The sequence below is a fragment of the Pristiophorus japonicus genome, chromosome 1, assembly GCF_044704955.1.
Source record: "Pristiophorus japonicus isolate sPriJap1 chromosome 1, sPriJap1.hap1, whole genome shotgun sequence".
Taxonomy (NCBI): Eukaryota; Metazoa; Chordata; class Chondrichthyes; family Pristiophoridae; genus Pristiophorus; species Pristiophorus japonicus.
In genome coordinates, this window is record NC_091977.1 from 473354874 (window position 1) to 473372470 (window position 17597).

Here is a 17597-nt window from a genome sequence, read left to right on the forward strand (position 1 = left end):
AGCAGAAGAGTAGCTGAAGGATTCTTTGAGGGGCGGGGGGACACTCTTGCTGCTGGTTTTCCCAAGCCACAGGAAACCCAGCCGGCTGCAGTTAAATGTAAGCAGCTCCCAATTGCATTGTAGAAGCCTGATTTAATTCTATTAATAAAAATGGCGGCAGGCGCGACGCTGGGTTGTGTTCATTTTTAGGCCCCCCGACCTCCCCACAATCGCGAGAGGAGGGTTAATATAGAGGTCCTTGTTTCTGATCCATAGTCTTATAACTATGTTTGACAGTGCTACAATTGTTCATTTTATTAGATGAACCAGTGGTTCAGCATTCAGAATTCATCAAATAATATGAAAAATGCTCTGATTCAGTAAATATTTGACTTGCCAAAGCTATCTAGAGTGTTTTTTCTGCAGACAAAACCCTTTCAAGCCAAGGTAAAATGAAGAGGACAGTAAGTATCAGTTAAGCCCATCTTTCTTCTAAATCTTTGCAAATGCACAAATATTATTTTTGTGGTAAAATTTAAAATGTGTTTTCAGATTGTTGCAGTTCAACGCTTTTTTTTTCTCAAACAACATTTCGTAGAATTAAATCTTGGGTTAAGCAATGATCGGAAATGAACACTTCACATCTGACACTTTGAAGATAAATGATATAATGTATTTGCTATTGATGATTAATCTGACACTGGAGACAATTTCCGACTTAAGACTTCACTCTGAAATTTCAAAATGCAGTATACCTGACCCATTTGCTCCCTCACCCCACCACCACTTCCATCTGCTCAGTTAGGTTAGAATATTGTGCTTCTGTCCATGCAGTTTAATTTAGCAACTCAATAACTTATTAAAAGCACCACATAGGCCACCATATTCCATCTCTCCCTCCCTTTCAGATACTGGGCACTTAATATTTTAAAGCATAGGCACTTTTTTTTCAGTTCCATTTATGCATTTCTGAGAGTGATTGATGTTTCATCCCACTAACTCTAAACTCTTGGATTTTTACCAACCTTGAATAGTGAATTGCTCTTTTTAATCCTGCTCCCCTAGAATTGGATTTGTTTCTGGAAGTGGGCAGGCTGCATAATATCAAAATGTCAACGTTTAAGTATTGAAATCAGTAAGTTGGCTCCAGGGCTCCAGCAGTTTCCAGGGGCAGGGCTCCGGTGAGGGATCCAGGGATGTAAATTCCACCTGCAACTCTTGGATTTTAATTGTTTTTGGAAGCAAAATAATGTCTTTCCTTGCAACATAATGCTATTTATCTGGACATATTTCCCAGAATTCCTTTAAAAATGGAATGGAAGTAGGTTGACAAGTAGTGTGAGGTCAGTACCCCTACGGGAGATGACGACAACAACAACTTTTATTAATATATAGTGCCTTTAACGTATTAGAACGTCCCGAAGCACCTCACAGCAGTGTTATAAGACAAAACAGATAAACTGTGCCACATAAGAAGGAATTACGGCAGATGACCAAGAGGTAGGTTTTAAGGAGTGTCTTAAAGGAGGTAGCGAGGCATAGAGGTTTAGGGAAGGAGTTCCAGAGCTTGGGGCCCAAGTAGATAAAGGCACGGCCACCGATGGTTGAGCAGTTATAATCAGGGATGCACAGAGAAACCACATTGTCGTGGCAGAGAAGTCCCCTCACTCCTGTGTAAGAGCAGAGACCCCATTCACCTTGTGCGATCAGAGACCCCAAATCAGGGCAGATTAATTCAGCATTGATTGAGAGCTCAAGGCTCCCCTCACAGTCTGAACTTCATACTAGCCTGGTTCTCCCTCCCACTGCAGCCTCTCCTTCAGCAGAGCATTGGACCACTGCCATCCAGGGAGTTGATCTGGTGTGCGCGGAGTAACGTTGGCTAGAATTGGGAGTGGTGGTTTAGCAGGTACTCTCTATCAGATCACTAATTCCTCCTGGCACAGAATAGGCTGAAGACACTCTGTGTACTGCTCTTGTGTGTTGAGGAGTGAGTTTAAAATGCAAGTAAGTTACACCCTGAGATGGACATTGGATCTGAGTCTCACGGGAAATCTGCAAGTCTGTATGTCTAAATATTTTGCAAAAAATGTGTCGCCTCAGTGACTTAAAAGCATATACAATCTTGAGACCTGATAACGTTTTTGCTAATCAGGTGTTTTCTTTCTTTCATTATTGGGATGCTTATGTTCCCATGAGGTGAGTCAATATAAATAAAATGGTAAAATTTTAAAGGGGGTGCAGGAACACACATACCTGGGGGTTAACATACACAATTTTTTAAAGGTGGCAGGGCAAGTTGATAAGGCTATTTTTTTTTTTAAAGCATATGGGATCCTTGGTTTTATAAATAGAAGCATCGAATAAAAAAGCAAGGTAAGCCTTTCTAAAACACTGGTTAGGCCTCAGCTGGAATCTAATTTTGGGCACCACATTTCAGGAAGATGTTAAGGCCTTGGGGAGGGTGCAGAAGATATGTGCCAGAATGGTACCAGGGATGAGGGACTTAAATTCTATGGAGAAAATAGAAAAGCTGGGATTGTTTTCCTTAGAGCGGAGAGTATTTCCAGCATTTTCTCTTTGTTTATTTCAGTTTACCGGCATCTGCAGTATTTTGCTTTTGTCTTCAGGTTAACTGGGGATTTAATAGAGGTGTTAAATGATGAGTGGTTTTGATCGAGCAGATGGGAAGAAACCATTTCCACTGGCAGGAAGGTTGGTAATCAGAGGACACAGATTTAAGATAATTGCCCAAAAAATCCAGGAGGAATCAGGAGAATATTTTTGAACACTTATGATCTGGAATGCACTACCTGAAAAGCTGGTGGAAGCAGATTCAGTATTAACCTCCAAAAGTGAATTGGATATATACTTAAGAGAAATTTGAGAGCTATGGGCAAATAGCAGGGGACTAGGGCTATTTCGATAGCTCTTTCAAAGCCGGCACTGGCACAATGGGCCAAATGGCGGCCTCCTGTGCTATAAGAGTCTATGATGAACTGAATTATGTCTTCTGCATTTAAAGCTTGTAAGTTTTCTCTTCAGACAAGCTTCATGACAAAAATGAGCAGGATGACAACATTGAGAATATGAGATCTAACCTTTAAATCTGCATATCATGCCAAAAGTTCCCACAGAATGCACACTTTGAGCTGGCATGCAAGGACTAAAAGTACAAGTTCAATTTATACCCCAAGAATACAAGCATTTTTGTACTAGTGCTGGATTTTATGAATGAATTATTTATGTCTATTTTCCATATAACTGATTTTTTTTTCCCAGCTAGCTCTGTCTTTCAACATACTAGTGAGAATTTTTGTGTGGATTTTTCATATTGTTACTGTGTACTTCTAACTTGTTTCTTGTTGGTCCTGGGATGCCAGTGTTCCCAACTCTGTTCATATTTGGATTGATAGTGTATGTGTGTACGTTGTTACTTTAATACAATGTCAACTATTTAACCCTTTAAATAGACAAAGACTGATTTACATATTAAATTTTATACAATCTAGGAACTTTGAGGGTGAATTTCTGCGAGGGTTTTTGCATTCATCTGCTATAATTTTGGCGTAGAGCCACTTAAACCCTGTGAAAACAAGGCAAATGGTGCTAATGCCATTTTTCCAAGGTTTTCACCGATATTATGAGCAAGAGAACCCCCACAGAAAGTTGCCTCCAAGGAGTTTACAAAAGCTAACTGAAATATTTTGAAGGCCATATTTTAATAACCTGTTTGTAAATTCACAGCTTGGTGTGCCAAATCACCAGATACCAATTTTATTTTTAGCTTCTGCTTCAGTGGCTGATGTGAAAAATTAGGATGTATTTGAGATCTAGAGGGGGAAATAAACAGTGTGGGTCAGTCATACAGTGTGGTGTAGGATGTATGTGCCATCAGCCAATGTATGAATGGACAGCTGTGAAGTGAAGGTGCTTGTTCTGATTCTACAGGGGTCAGCTATTCAGTCTCGATTAACAAATATTGCAATAATTTCTGATCATGGACTGGCTGACAGGTCTCCCAAGTTTATCACCTGTGAGTAGGAAAACTGTAGAGGCAACGGTAGTACATGTGGTTATATTATTGGACTAGTAATCCAGAAGCCTGGACTAATGATCTGGAAACATGAGATCAAATACCACCACTGCAGCTGGGGAATTTAAATTCAGTTAATTAAATAAATCTGGAATGAAAAAAGCTAGTATCAGTAATAACCATGAAATTACCGGATTATTGTAAAAATCCATCTGGTTCATAACATAAGAAATAGGAGCAGGAGTAGGCCATTTGGCCCCTTGATCATGGCTGATCTACCTCAACTCCACTTTCCTGCACTATCCTCATATCTCTTGATTCCCTTAATATCCAAAAATCTATTGATCTTAATGACTGGGGTAGAGAATTCCAAAGGTTCACCACCCTCTGAGTGAAGATATTTCTCTTCATTTCAGTCCTAAATGTTCCATCCCTTATTCTGAGTCTGTGACCCCTGGTTTTAGATTCTACAGCCAGGGGAAACCCCCTCCCCTACCCTGTCAAGCCCTGTAAGAATGTTGTGTGTTTCAATGAGATCAACTCGTTCTTCTTAATTCTACAGAATCTCTCCTCATCGAACAATCCCCTCCCCCCCCCATCCCAGAAATGAATCTGGTGAACCTTTGTTGCACTCTCTCTTGGGTAAGGAGACCAAAACTGTGCACAATACTCCAGGTGTGGTCTCACCAGAGTTCTATATAATTGCAGTAAGATGTCTTTACTCTTATACTCAAATCCTCTTGTAATAAAGGCCAACATACCATTTGCTTTCTTAATTGCTGCTTGGCTGTACTTGCATGTTAGCTTTCAGTGATTCGTGTATAAGGACACCCAGGTCCCTCTGAACAGCAACATTTCCCAATCTCTCACCATTTAAAAAATATTCTGCTTTTCTATTTTTTCCTACCAAAGTGGATAACTTCACATTTCTCCACATTATATTCCATTTGCCATGTTCTTGCCCAGTTACATAGCCTGTCTATATTCCCTTGAAGCCTCTTTGCATCCTCCTCACAACTTACATTCCCACCTAGTTTTGTATCATCAGTAAACTTGGATATATTCCATTTGGTCCCCTCATCCAAATCATTGATATAGATTGTGAATAGCTGAGGCCCAAGCACTGATCCTTGCGGCACCCCACTAGTTACAGCCTGCCAACCTGAAAATGACCCGTTTATTCCTACTCTCTTTTCTGTTCACTAATGTCCTTCAGAAAAGGAAACCTGCCATCCTTACCCAGTCTGGCCTACATGTGACTTCTGACCCACAGCAATGTGATTGTCTCTTAACTGCTCTCTGAAATGGCTCAAGGGCTCACCACCTTCTCGGTCAGTTGAGGTTGGGCAATAAATGGTGGCCTTGCCGGCGATGCCCACATCCCAAGTATGAATAAAAAATAACTGCTTTCCTTTTCTTAAAAAAAAAATCCCGTAGTCTATTTTGCGAAAGTTTACCCCATATATGTAACTAAACAAAGTAAACTGTGTAAATGGATGAACGTTTTAAAAAGGTCACCTTTTCTTGAAATGAAATAAATGGAATCATGAAGTAATACATTTCATTGAAAGGCATTAACTCTGTTTGAACCCAGACACTCGCATGGGATGGTGGTAGCATGTCGACCACATTCACATCAGGGCAGCCTAGGGTTGCTGCTCTCTGCACTTGTTTCAGCTTTCCCACGGTTGTTTTTTATCTGTTTTGGGGTCACTGTAAATAACTCTTCCTTGCTTCTACCACTATTAACACCAGCCCTATTCAACCATCATGTATATCTTTTCCATTAAAAATCAAAATTTAGGAATTTGCCACAAATCAGTTGAATTGTTTCTCAAAAGACAAGTTCATGCTGGTTCTATGGGTAAACACACACAGCACCTGTTGATTCTTCCCAATATAATAGGCCATGTGAAAGAAATAAACACTCACTTTGTTAGAGCGAACGAACAAAATTACTATACATTAATGCATGTTTAGCATCACTAACATCAGAACAATATTTTTCCCCTAATAATGTCCATGCCAAAGGATTAAATTGTGATCATTAAATGTTCTGATTTTCATTTAGCTACTTAAAATAAACAAAGCACCCTTACATTGTTACTATAATTGATTAACCCTTTACTTATGATGCAGTATGAACAATTTATTTTGGATGTGTATTGAGATGCATTTTCTCTAACACAGGGAATTTTGAAACTGAGGTACAAATGGTCACCTTTAATCCTGCACAAATGCACCCAGACATCAAACCAACTGATGATTCAACAAGATCAGTAACTATGGGAGTAGAACCAACTACACGCAAAAAAATGGCCAGGAAGCCTGTCCGAACAGAGGCAAGTAGATACAGCTTGTTTTAAAGGAATGTTTTCAGATCTATATTTTATAAAGTTGCTTTACAGTACCTTTTGAGAAGCAGTCCGTTTTCTTATTGTATTGGCACTATACTGTGATCATGTACTGCTGTAAAATGTATTTGTAATGTGCTCCTAACTCATCGCATTTTCTCGCTTCCGCCCCCCACCTGCCTTTTTCCATATCATATCACTGTGCACTGTGTGGATTACCTGTTGTAAGGGAGTTTTTAAACAAGAAAGTTTTGTAGTCCATCCAAAATCGTGTCTTTTAAACTCTGTTTTGGCATTTACATGGTTTCTTTCAATGCTTTTTTTCCATGCAGACAACTGTAGACACCCCAGTTAAAGAGGAACCAAAGAAAATAGATGACTTTGTTATTGAAAAGCCAACAATCAATACTGATGATAATGATGTGTCTGCAGAAAAACATTCGGAAAGCCTTTTCCAGAGAACAGAAGTGCTTGCAGGTAAACGACAACTTCTTGGGTTTTGCTCATGCTTCCATAACTGAATCATATAGCACCATGAATATACTTGCTGCATCGTGTTGAAGGATACTTGTGGGTTATAAATTGGAGTTAAAAAAAAAAATCAATATTTTAGAAACCATTTTTATAGATTGTGAACCAATCAATTTGATAGAACAGTGATGTTGTGTGCTTATTTTATAGTTTACAATTTTGTAAATGTTTATCTGAGTGAGTATTAATTTTATCCATATTATAGCTTCTAGAAGCTTACCCACAATCAATGTTAACATAAGAACATAAGAAATAGGAACAGGAGTAGGCCATACATCCCCTTGAGCCTGATCTGCCATTCAATAAGATCATGACTGATCTGATCATGGACTCAGCTCCACTTCCCTGCCTGCTCCCCATAACCCCTTATCGCCTTATCATTTAAGAAATTGTCTACTTCTGTCTTAAATTTATTCAATGTCCCGGCTTCCACAGCTCTCTGAGGCAGTGAATTCCACAGATTTACAACCCTCTGAGAAGAAATTTCTCCTCATCTCTGTTTTAAATGGGCAGCCCCTTATTCTAAGATCATGCCCTCTAGTTCTAGTCTCCCCCATCAGTGGAAACATCCTTACTGCATCCACCTTGTCAAGCCACCTCATAATCTTATACGTTTTGATAAGATCACCTCTCTTCCTGAATGCCAATGAGTAGAGGCTCAACCTTTCCTCATAAATCAACCCCCTCATCCCCAGAATCAACCTCGTGAACCTTCTCTGAACTGCCTCCAAAGTATATCCTTTCGTAAATATAACCTTGCTAGTCTATTGTTACCTGGTTTATTCCTTTCTCCCTTTTTTGAAGAGATGTTACATTGGCCACTTGCCAGTTCTCTGGCCCAACTTTCATATCCAAGAATGTTTGAAACATTGGCCTGTAGTTTGCGGTCCTCGCTGAAGCTTGACGCTGGCCCCGAAGAAAGCTGCCCACAGAGATCTCATGATCTCTGGCGAGAAGTTTGCCTTTTTTAACGTTCAGTTGGTTTCAGCGCTGGGAATTCAGAGCCTCCAGGAGTGGTAGATGTCCATGACCCAGAGACCGAATGTAGTACAGCACTCTGACACAAAATAACCCACTCTCCCACAACATCTTTCTGAATGCACAACACAGTCCTTTCTCTTGAATAGCCACCTTAAACCCCCCTACCAGTCAAGATACTCACTTGGAGTGTTTATTGCAAGAATTTCCTGATTCTGGCTTTCAGTCTTCAGACATCACCCACAGTTGTCTCAAAGATTCCTTGAATTCTTGTCAGAGTTCCTTTAGAAGAGAGCACGAGCACAGTTGTAGAAGCCGCCCGTGAAATTGTGAAAGAGGACAATGAGTGTCTGACTAAGGAACTTGTGGAGCCAGTACTCCTAGATTCCAGCCACACAGAATGTGTGATGAGAACTCAAAGTGCTGTAATGGGAATTCCCCAGTGTGATGTTGCTGTGATGTCAACAAGCTGTCTAAGCAGCCAGTTACATTGCAGAATTGTCATCGACAGAAAACCAGGAAATGAGAAGCTGCTTTTATCTGGATTTTTAAAAACAAAATGTTTGAAATAAAAATTGGTCCTCTCTCATGGGGATAGAAACAGAAATTTACAGCGCAGAAGGAGGCCATTCTGGCCCATCGTGTCCGCGCCGGCTGACAAAGAGCCACACAGCCCTTGGTCAGCAGCCCTAAAGATTACATATAAACCTATGAACAATGACGGAAAGGCAAAGAGCACCCAGCCCAACCAATCCGCCTCACCACAACTGAGACACCCCTTATACTAAAACATTCTACACTCCAACCCAACCAGAGCCATGTGATCTCCTGGGAGAGGCAAAAACCAGATTTAAAAACCCAGGCCAATTTAAGGAGAAAAAATCTGGGAAAATTCCTCTCCAATCCATCCAAGCGATCGAAACTAGTCCAGGAGATCACCCTGGCTGTATTCTATTCCTGCAGTACTTATCATTTATATCTGCTCCGTCCAACAAAAGGTCATCCAGTCTAATCCCAATTACCAGCTCTCGGTCTGTAACCCTGCAGATTACTGCACTTTAAGTGCCCATCCAATATCTCTTAAAAGTGGTGAGGGTTTCTGCATCCACCACTCTTCCAGGCAGCGAGTTCCAGATCCCCACAACCCTCTGCATAAAGAAGCCCCCCTCAAATCCCCTCTAAACCTTCCACCAACCACCTTAAAACTATGCCCCCTCAACAGACCCCTCCACCAATGGAAATAGACCCTTACTCTCCACTATGTCCAGGCCCCTCAATATTTTGTATACCTCAATGAGGTCTCCTCTCAACCTCCTCTGTTCCAATGAGAACAAATCCAGCCTATCCAATCTGTCCTCATAACTAAGATTCTCCATTCCAGGCAGCATCCTAGTAAATCTCCTCTGCACCCTCTCTAGTGCAATCACGTCCTTCCTATAATACGGCGACCAGACCTGCACGCAATACTCCAGCTGTGGCCTAACCAAAGTATTATACAATTTAAGTATAACCTCCCTGCTCTTATATTCTATGCCTCGGCCAATAAAGGCAAGCATTCTGTATGCTTTCTTAACCATCTTATCCACCTGGCCTGCTGCTTTCAGGGATCTGTGGACAAGCACTCCAAGGCCCCTTTGTTCATCTACACTATTAAGTGGCCTACCGCTTAATGTGAACACCCTTATTAGCCCTCCCAAAGTGCATCACCTCACACTTCTCTGAATTAAATTCCATTTGCCACCGCTCTGCCCACCTGACCAGTAGATTGATATCCTCCTGCAGCCCATGACTTTCCTCTTCATTATCAACCACACAGCTAATTTTAGTATCGTCTGCAAACTTCTTAATCATACTCCCTATATTCAAATCAGGAATAAAGTAGAAGCTTGAAATATCATGAACAAACTTTTTAAAGTTTTTATCATAATGAAGAAATTTGACGCTACGAGTATAAAACTGAGTATTTGAGAGCTAGAATGTTTGTTTAGCAGTCTATTAAAACTGGCAGTTACATCTATTCGAACATGGCTTAAAATTTAATGGGGTATTTATCAGCTATATTACCACGGAAAAGCCCAATTATTCATCAGTTTCATTGATTGCCAGCTATGGGGGGCGCGGGGGGAGGGGCGGCGGGTTCCACAACGCAGTCTGTGTCGGAGCAGTGAATGACTGACCGCAGCTTCAGGATTTCTGTGTTTAGATGCACACGCTAAATTCTGAAGTTGCGATCAGTTTCAGAAATGTAATGACAGCGAACGCTGACAGTTCGCCATCATTACCCACTGCAAATTCCGGGCCAGTGTGGTCAGAGCCTCTGTTGTTTCCCCTCAGCATTCTGGGATGCAGGCCTTCAGGGCATGGTGCCTTTTCCACATTGAGTTCCAAAGTAGCTGAAGGTTTCAGGTGGGGCACTTCATTAGAACAGTTGTTTCTCTGGTCAGGATTCTATTTGAAAATAGTCTGTGTACCTTTAACCCACTTTTGGAACAGAACCATCAACACAATGGCCAGGAGCCTGACCTTGGCTGATTTTCTGGGATCAGAATATTTTGCACAATTTAGGCAGGTGGAGAATGGCTGGGCACCTTCCACAATTTTCCTCCATACTGCTGTAACAAGCATGGGGATTCCTAGCACCTAGCGTTGATGGAACACAAATGACAGTAAGTATGTTCGATATCTGTGCAGTCATATTGTATGGTCCCCATCACTTCAAATGGAAAATCCTGGAAGCATAGATGACCGTGAGGAGTCAATGAAGTAGCTCCCCAAGAATTTATTGCAACATTCACCTGGAACTAAACTGGATAACTCCAGCAGAATTCTGTCATTTCCATTACAAATTTGAATCTGTTCATAATTTAATAGTTACTTGCAACTCAAGTACTGAAATTGTGCCAACGAAATGTTGACACTCTGTAAGGTTGTTTTCAATTGTATGTACTCCACAACAAAGTTTTGTAGATTTCCAACTATTCAATGTTAATAAATGATATGGTAAAGTTTAATTGTCTGACTTTTTCAATCGGCATTTATCTCACTGTTCTAATATCTGTCTTGTAGCTGTTATTGCTGGAGGAGTCATTGGCTTTTTGTTCGCCATTTTCCTTATCTTACTATTGGTGTACCGCATGAGGAAGAAGGATGAAGGCAGCTACGACCTTGGTGAACGAAAACCATCCACTGCAGCCTATCAAAAGGCACCAACCAAGGAATTTTATGCATAAATCTTCAAAGTATCTCTCTTTGCGAGATCACTGAACTATATTAATTAAAGCTTTTTGCATAGAGATAATGAAGACCTTTCTTAATGAAAAAGCCACCCAGGCTCTCTTATAACGAACCCTGTTGTATTTAAAACAGTTTCCTGTATTCTTAAAAAAATCCAGAAACATGCCATTTGATCTAGTCTTGATGCTTAAGATTGTGACAGTGAACAGTGGCTTAGTATCCATTGATTACTGAATTCGAGGAAGAGAAAAATGTTAACTACACCTGCAGTCAGAATGAAAGTATGAGAGATACTTGTTCTGTTTTCTTAAATTTTCTATCAGAGTTCTATAATTTAGTCATAATGCATATAAAATTGATTTTACAAGTAAAATTTTCATTAATTTATCTTTTTCAGATATGTTAAAATGCTTTTCTATAGTTTTCATGGTGCAATTTGTCTTCAAATAATTCAGATACTATGTGTAAATGTAATTTCTGCTATGGGAACTATGTAAACATGGATCTCTACTTTGTATAGAATGGTAGTGTCATGATGTTTAATTTACACTGTGCTTGATTTCTTTAAGCATCTAGTAATTGAATACCTGAAAGTGGAGTGCAAATTTTATTTTTGGCTACATTCTGTAAAGTTGTGCCCATGTGTATTCGCAGATCTCCTGTACATAAGATCTGATATAAAATAATGATAAACCTGAGCAGACCCAAAGACTAGTGACTTAAGCTGCAGTAGATTTATACAGCCACAGATGTATGTTAATTTTATCTTTTTTTGTATTAATTTCTTTTTTAATTTGGTAGGAAATGAAGATTTTGGACCAGACCTCTTAAAATCAACAGGTACAGGTTTTCATAAGCCTATTAAGTGCCTACAATTATCTGGTTCCCTTACTGCTGTCTTGCAGATTTTTTGAGGTTGATATCAGCAAATGTATGGTCTTTTGTAAGCTCAGTTAATTTAAGTGCTATGGTTTTTACAGTTTAACAGACAAGTTTTAATTTGGAAGATGGGGAACATAAACTACTGAATAAATTATGTGGCCCACTAAAGAATTACCATTGCCGTCATTCATGTGTCTTTCAGGAAACGGTGTTAACTAACTTAGATATGAATACACAATTCATAAGCCTCTGGGTACTCCTTTGCAGTCTTGTCAGGGACTAACTAAAACTATTAATGAGGTGTATTACTGCATTCAAAAGCAAAATACTGCGGATGCTGGAATCCGAAATAAAAACAGAAAATACTGGAAATCTCAGCTGGTCAGGCAGCATCTGTGGATAGAAGCAGAGTTAACGTATCAGGTCGATGCCCCTTCGTCAGAACTGGTGAACGTTCAAAATGAACAGATTCTTGAGGAGCACTGAAAGGCGGAGGGGAAGAAAGAACAAAAGGGAAGATCAGAGACACAAAAGGGATGATGGGCCGACCTGAGATGGTAATGGCAGAAGTTAGAAAAAGATTAGTCTAGGGTGTGAATGATGGAATAAATACCAGCTGCCATGGGAAACAGAGAGAAATAAATTGCATAAGATCGGGAGGTGTTTTTTTTTAAAAAAAGAGGAAAGGGAGCAAAATATGGGCAGAGGTTATGGTCTGAAATTGCTGAACTCAATGATGAGACCAGAAGGTTGTAAAGTGCCTTATATGTAAGATGAGGTGCAGTTCCTCGAGCTTGCGATCAGCTTCATTGGTACAGTGTAGGAGGCCAGGTCGGAGATGGGGAAGTGGAGCAGGGAATTAAAGTGACAAGCGACGTAAGCTCAGGGTCTAGCTTATGGACTGAATGGAGGTGTTCAGAAAGCGATCACCCAATCTGCGTTTCATCTCCCCAATGTAGAGGAGACCACATCGTTTGCAGCGAATACAGTATACTAAATTGAAATAAATAAATCGCTGTTTCACCTGGAAGGAGTATTTGGGGCCCTGGACAGTGGGAATGGAGGAGGTAAAAGGGTAGGTGTTGCATCTCCTGCACTTGCACGGGAAGGTGCTGTGGGAAGGGGAGGGGGTGCTGGAGGTGACTGAAAAATGGACCAGGGTGTTGCGGAGGGAGCAGTTTCTTCGGAATGCTGAGGGGGGAGGGGTAGATGTGATTGGTGGTGGGATCATGCTGGAGGTGGCGTAAATGGCGGAGGATGATCCGTTGAATGTGGAGGCCGGTGGGGTGAAAGGTGAGGACAAGGGGAACCCTTTCGTGGTTGAGAGAGAGAGAGAAAGGGGTGAGAGCAGAGGTGCGGGAAATAGAATGGACATGGTCGATGGCCATGTTAACCACGGCAGAGGGGAATCCTCAGTTGAGGAAAAAGGAAGACATGTCAGAGACACTAGTGTGGAAAGCAGATGCGACGAAGGCGTAACTGGGAGAATAGAATGAAGCCCTTTTATAGGATGCGGGGTGGCAGGAAGTGTAGTCCTGGTAGCTGTGGGAGTCAGTGGGCTTATAGTGAATGTTTGTCAATAGTCCTATCCCCAGAAATGGAGACAGAATTTGAGGAAGTGAAGAGTCAGAGATGGACCATGTCATGGTGAGGGAAGGGTGGAAATCGGATGCAAAGTGAATGAAATTTTCTAGTTCAGGGCGAGAGCAGGAAACAGCACCGCTGCAATCATCAATGTACCAGGAAAAGAGGTGAGGGAGGGGACCTGGAATGTAATACTGCATTCTTCCCTTCAATCAAAAATAGAAATGGTAATTTACTTGCATTGTAGCTAGCACTTTTATCCTCTAGACCTGTCAAACATCCAGCTCCTCCGATTCTCTGTAGATCTATTGTATACATTATTACATAATCTTTTTTGAAGTATGTATCTAATGAAGTTCAACAGAGAGGGGAATAATTAACCTATCTGAAATGACTGCAGTTATATTTCCGAAGTATGTGCGTTTGTTTGTAACTGTTTCAGGTGTAGCAAGATGTTTGTAAGACTGCATGTGAATCTTTAGGGTTACATTTGCTGCCTTCCAATCCACAGCTTTATTGATCAACTCAGTGTCTCTTTTTCACATTTCTCTTTCACCTTTTCCCTTCTAGAAACACTAACCAAAATATTGATGTTTTGAACAGCTATCTTATAGCAAGTACATTGGTTGCCTAGAATTATCACAAGTAAAAAATGTGACCATTGCATTTTTGAAAAAGGTATCTAAATCCCGATCTTTTATTACATTCCATTGAGAAATAAAAACTCCATGGAAAAATGATCCATCCGTGTCTAACTAAAGAAGTTATAATGTTGAAAATAAGCCTGAGGATAGGGAGAGCTTTAGAAACCAGCAAAGGATGACCAAAAAATTAATACAAAGGGAGAAAATAGAATGAGTAAATTAGCAAGAAATATAAAAACAGATTGTAAGAGTTTCTACAAGTATGTAAAAAGGAAAGAGAGTAGCAAAAGTAACCGTTGGTCACTTAGAAGCTGAGACATGAGAAATTATATTGGGGAACAAGGAAATGGTAGAAATTTTTAACAAATATTGTGTATCTGTCTTCACAGTAAAAAGACACACAAAGTATACCAAAAATAGTGGGAAACTAAGGGGCAAATGAGAATGAGGAACTTAAAGTAATTAATATCAGTAGAGAAAAAGTGCTTGGAAAAATGAATGGGACTAAATGCCAACAAATCCCCTGAACCTGATGGCATACATCCTAGGCTTCTAAAAGGAGGGGATGCATTTGTTGTGATCTTCCAAAATTCCCTAGATTCAAGAATGGTCCCAGCGGATTGGAAGGCAGCAAATGTAACCCTACTATTCAAGAAAGGAGGGATAGAAAACGGAGAACTACAGGCCAGTTAGCTTGACCTAGTTCAGGGAAAATGCTGGAATCCATTATTAAGGAAGTGATAACTGGCCACTTAAATCATAATATGATTAGGCAGAGTAAACATGGTTTTATGAAAGAGAAATCGTGTTTAACAAGTTTTTTGAGGATGTAACTAGCAGGGTAGATAAAGGGGAACCAGTGGACATAGTATGTTTGGATTTCCAAAAGGCATTCGATAAGGTGCCACATAAAAGGTTGTTAAGCAAGATAAGGGCACATGGGGTTGTGAGTAATATATTAGCATAGATAGAGGATTGGTTAACGGACAGAAAACAAAGAGTAGGGGTAAACAGGTCATTTTCAGATTGGCAGGCTGTAACTAGAAGTGACGCAAGGATTAGTGCTTAAGCCTCAGCTATTTACAATCTATAATAATGACTTGGATGAAGTAACCGAGAGCAATGTATCCAAGTTTGCTGGCAATACAAAGCTAGGTGGAAAAGTAAGATGTAAGGAGAACGCAAAGAGCCGATATAGGCAGGTTAAGAGAGTAGGCATTAAGTTAGCAGATGGAGTGTGGGAAATGTGAGGTCATTCACTTTGGTAGGAAGAATAGAAAGACAGAATATTTTTTAAATGGTGAGAAACTATTAAATGTTGATGTTCAGAAATTTAGATGTCCTTGTACAAGAAGCAGAGAGTTAGCATGCAGGTACAGCAAGAACGTAGGAAGGCAAATGACATGTTGGCCTTTATCGCTATAGGGTTGGTGTACAAGAGTAAGGAAGTTTTAATACATTTGCAGAGGGCTCTGGTGAGACCACACCTGGAGTAATGTGTACAATTTTGGTCATATTTAAGGAAGGATATATTTGTCTTAAAGACAGTGCAATGAAGGTTCACTGTATTGATTCCTGGGGTGAGACGGTTGTCCTATGAGGAAAAGATTGGGCCGATACACTCGAGTTTAGAAGAATGAGAGGTGATCTTATTAAAACATGTAAGATTCTAAGAGGATTGACAGGATACATGCTGAGATTGTTTCCCCTGGCTGGAGAATGTAGAACTAGGGAGCACAGTCTCAGATTAAGGATGAGGATGAATTCACTGAAGGTTGTGAATCTTTGGAATTCTCTGCCCCAAAGTGCTGTGGATGCTCAGTCGGAGTATATTTAAGGCTGAAATAGATTTTTGGACTCTAGAGGAATCCAGGTATATGGGGATAGGGCAGGAAAGTGGAGTTGAGGTTGAAGATCAGCTATGATCTTATTGAATGGTGGAGCAGGCTCGAGGGGCTGTATGGCCTATTCCTGCTCCTAATTCTTGCGTTCTTATGTTCTTATTAATTACTGTTCATCTTCCTATACTGATTATTTTGTGGTGAGAACATTTTTCAGTTGCCTGTTCATTTTTCTTGATTATGGTTCCTAAAGGCTCTGAGTAAATCATTCAGAACAAATAATATTTTTAATATGGTTAAGTCTTTCCACAACACTAATTGCCTCAATAAGTATTCTGGGGAATGCTCAATGCATCATCACAGGACAAAGTGATCACTCGGGCGAAACAAAAAGCTCTGTTTGTACTGGAAGTAAGAGATACCAAGCAATAGATGGTACAGTAAATTGGTCCACCAATCTCAGACTGGTGAGAAGAACTCAGTGCCTACATGATGAGTTTCTCAAGTCGTGATGTCATAAGATGAAGCACTTCTCGTAGTGAGCAAAAAATACAGGCTCTACTTTCTTATCCAAACAGCTGCTTGACATTGGGAGTGACCCAGGAATAAGTTGCTTGCCTGGAGTGACTTTCCAAATAACATTAAATGAGTGGGGATTAAGAACTAGAAATGCATAGAAAGAATGATCACTAAGTTTAAAAAAAAAAACTTTTCAGTGTCTAGTTGATTATTCTTTATCACTTAGCAATAATTACAGGCGTGCATAAAATACCTAGTTTTAGATTGATGTAGACATACATGCAGTTTGAAACTTTAAATAGTATGCTATTCTTGCAACATTAGCAGTTGATGAACAGAGTGTCATACATCATCATCATCATCATCATAGGCAGTCCCTCGGAATCGAGGAAGACTTGCTTCCACTCCTGAAGTGAGTTCTTTGGTGGCTGAACAGTCTAATACGAAAGCCACTGACTCTGTCACAGGTGGGACAGATAGTCGTTGAGGGAGGGAGGGGTGGGTGGGACTGATTTGCCGCACACTCCTTCCGCTGCCTGCGCTTGATTTCTGCATGCTCTCGGCGTTGAGACTCGAGGTGCTCAGCGTCCTCTCGGATGCTCTTCCTCCACTTAGGGCGTTCTTGGGCCAGGGACTCCCAGGTGTCAGTGGGGATGTCGCACTTTATCAGGGAGGCTTTGAGGGTGTCCTTGTAGCGCTTCCGCTGCCCACCTTTGGCTCATTTACCATGAAGGAGTTCCGAGTAGAGCACTTGCTTTGGGAGTCTCGTGTCTGGCATGCGAACTATGTGGCCTGCGCAGCGGAGCCGATCGAGTGTGGTCAGTGCTTCAATGCTAGGGATATTAGCCTGAATGAGGACGCTGATATTGGTATACCTGTCCTCCCAGGGGATTTGTAGGATCTTGCAGAGACATCATTGATGATATTTCTCCAACTTGAGGTGTCTACTGTACATGGTCCATGTCTGAGCCATACAGGAGGGAAGGTATTACTGCAGCCCTGTAGACCATGAGCA

The 17597-nt window shown here is 40.7% G+C and overlaps 1 protein-coding gene across 2 annotated transcripts in view; it reads left to right on the forward strand.

Moving 5' to 3' along the window:
- Positions 1–12165, forward strand: part of sdc2 (syndecan 2) — a 135358-nt gene extending 123193 nt beyond the window's left edge. For both annotated transcript variants that reach the window (XM_070876449.1, XM_070876458.1), the window contains 3 exons: positions 6206–6357; positions 6702–6846; positions 10945–12165. In XM_070876449.1, coding sequence (XP_070732550.1) covers positions 6206–6357; positions 6702–6846; positions 10945–11108 — 461 coding nt within the window. In that variant the 3' untranslated portion in view covers positions 11109–12165. The remainder of the gene's footprint in view (positions 1–6205; positions 6358–6701; positions 6847–10944) is intronic.
- Positions 12166–17597: the final 5432 nt, after the last annotated feature.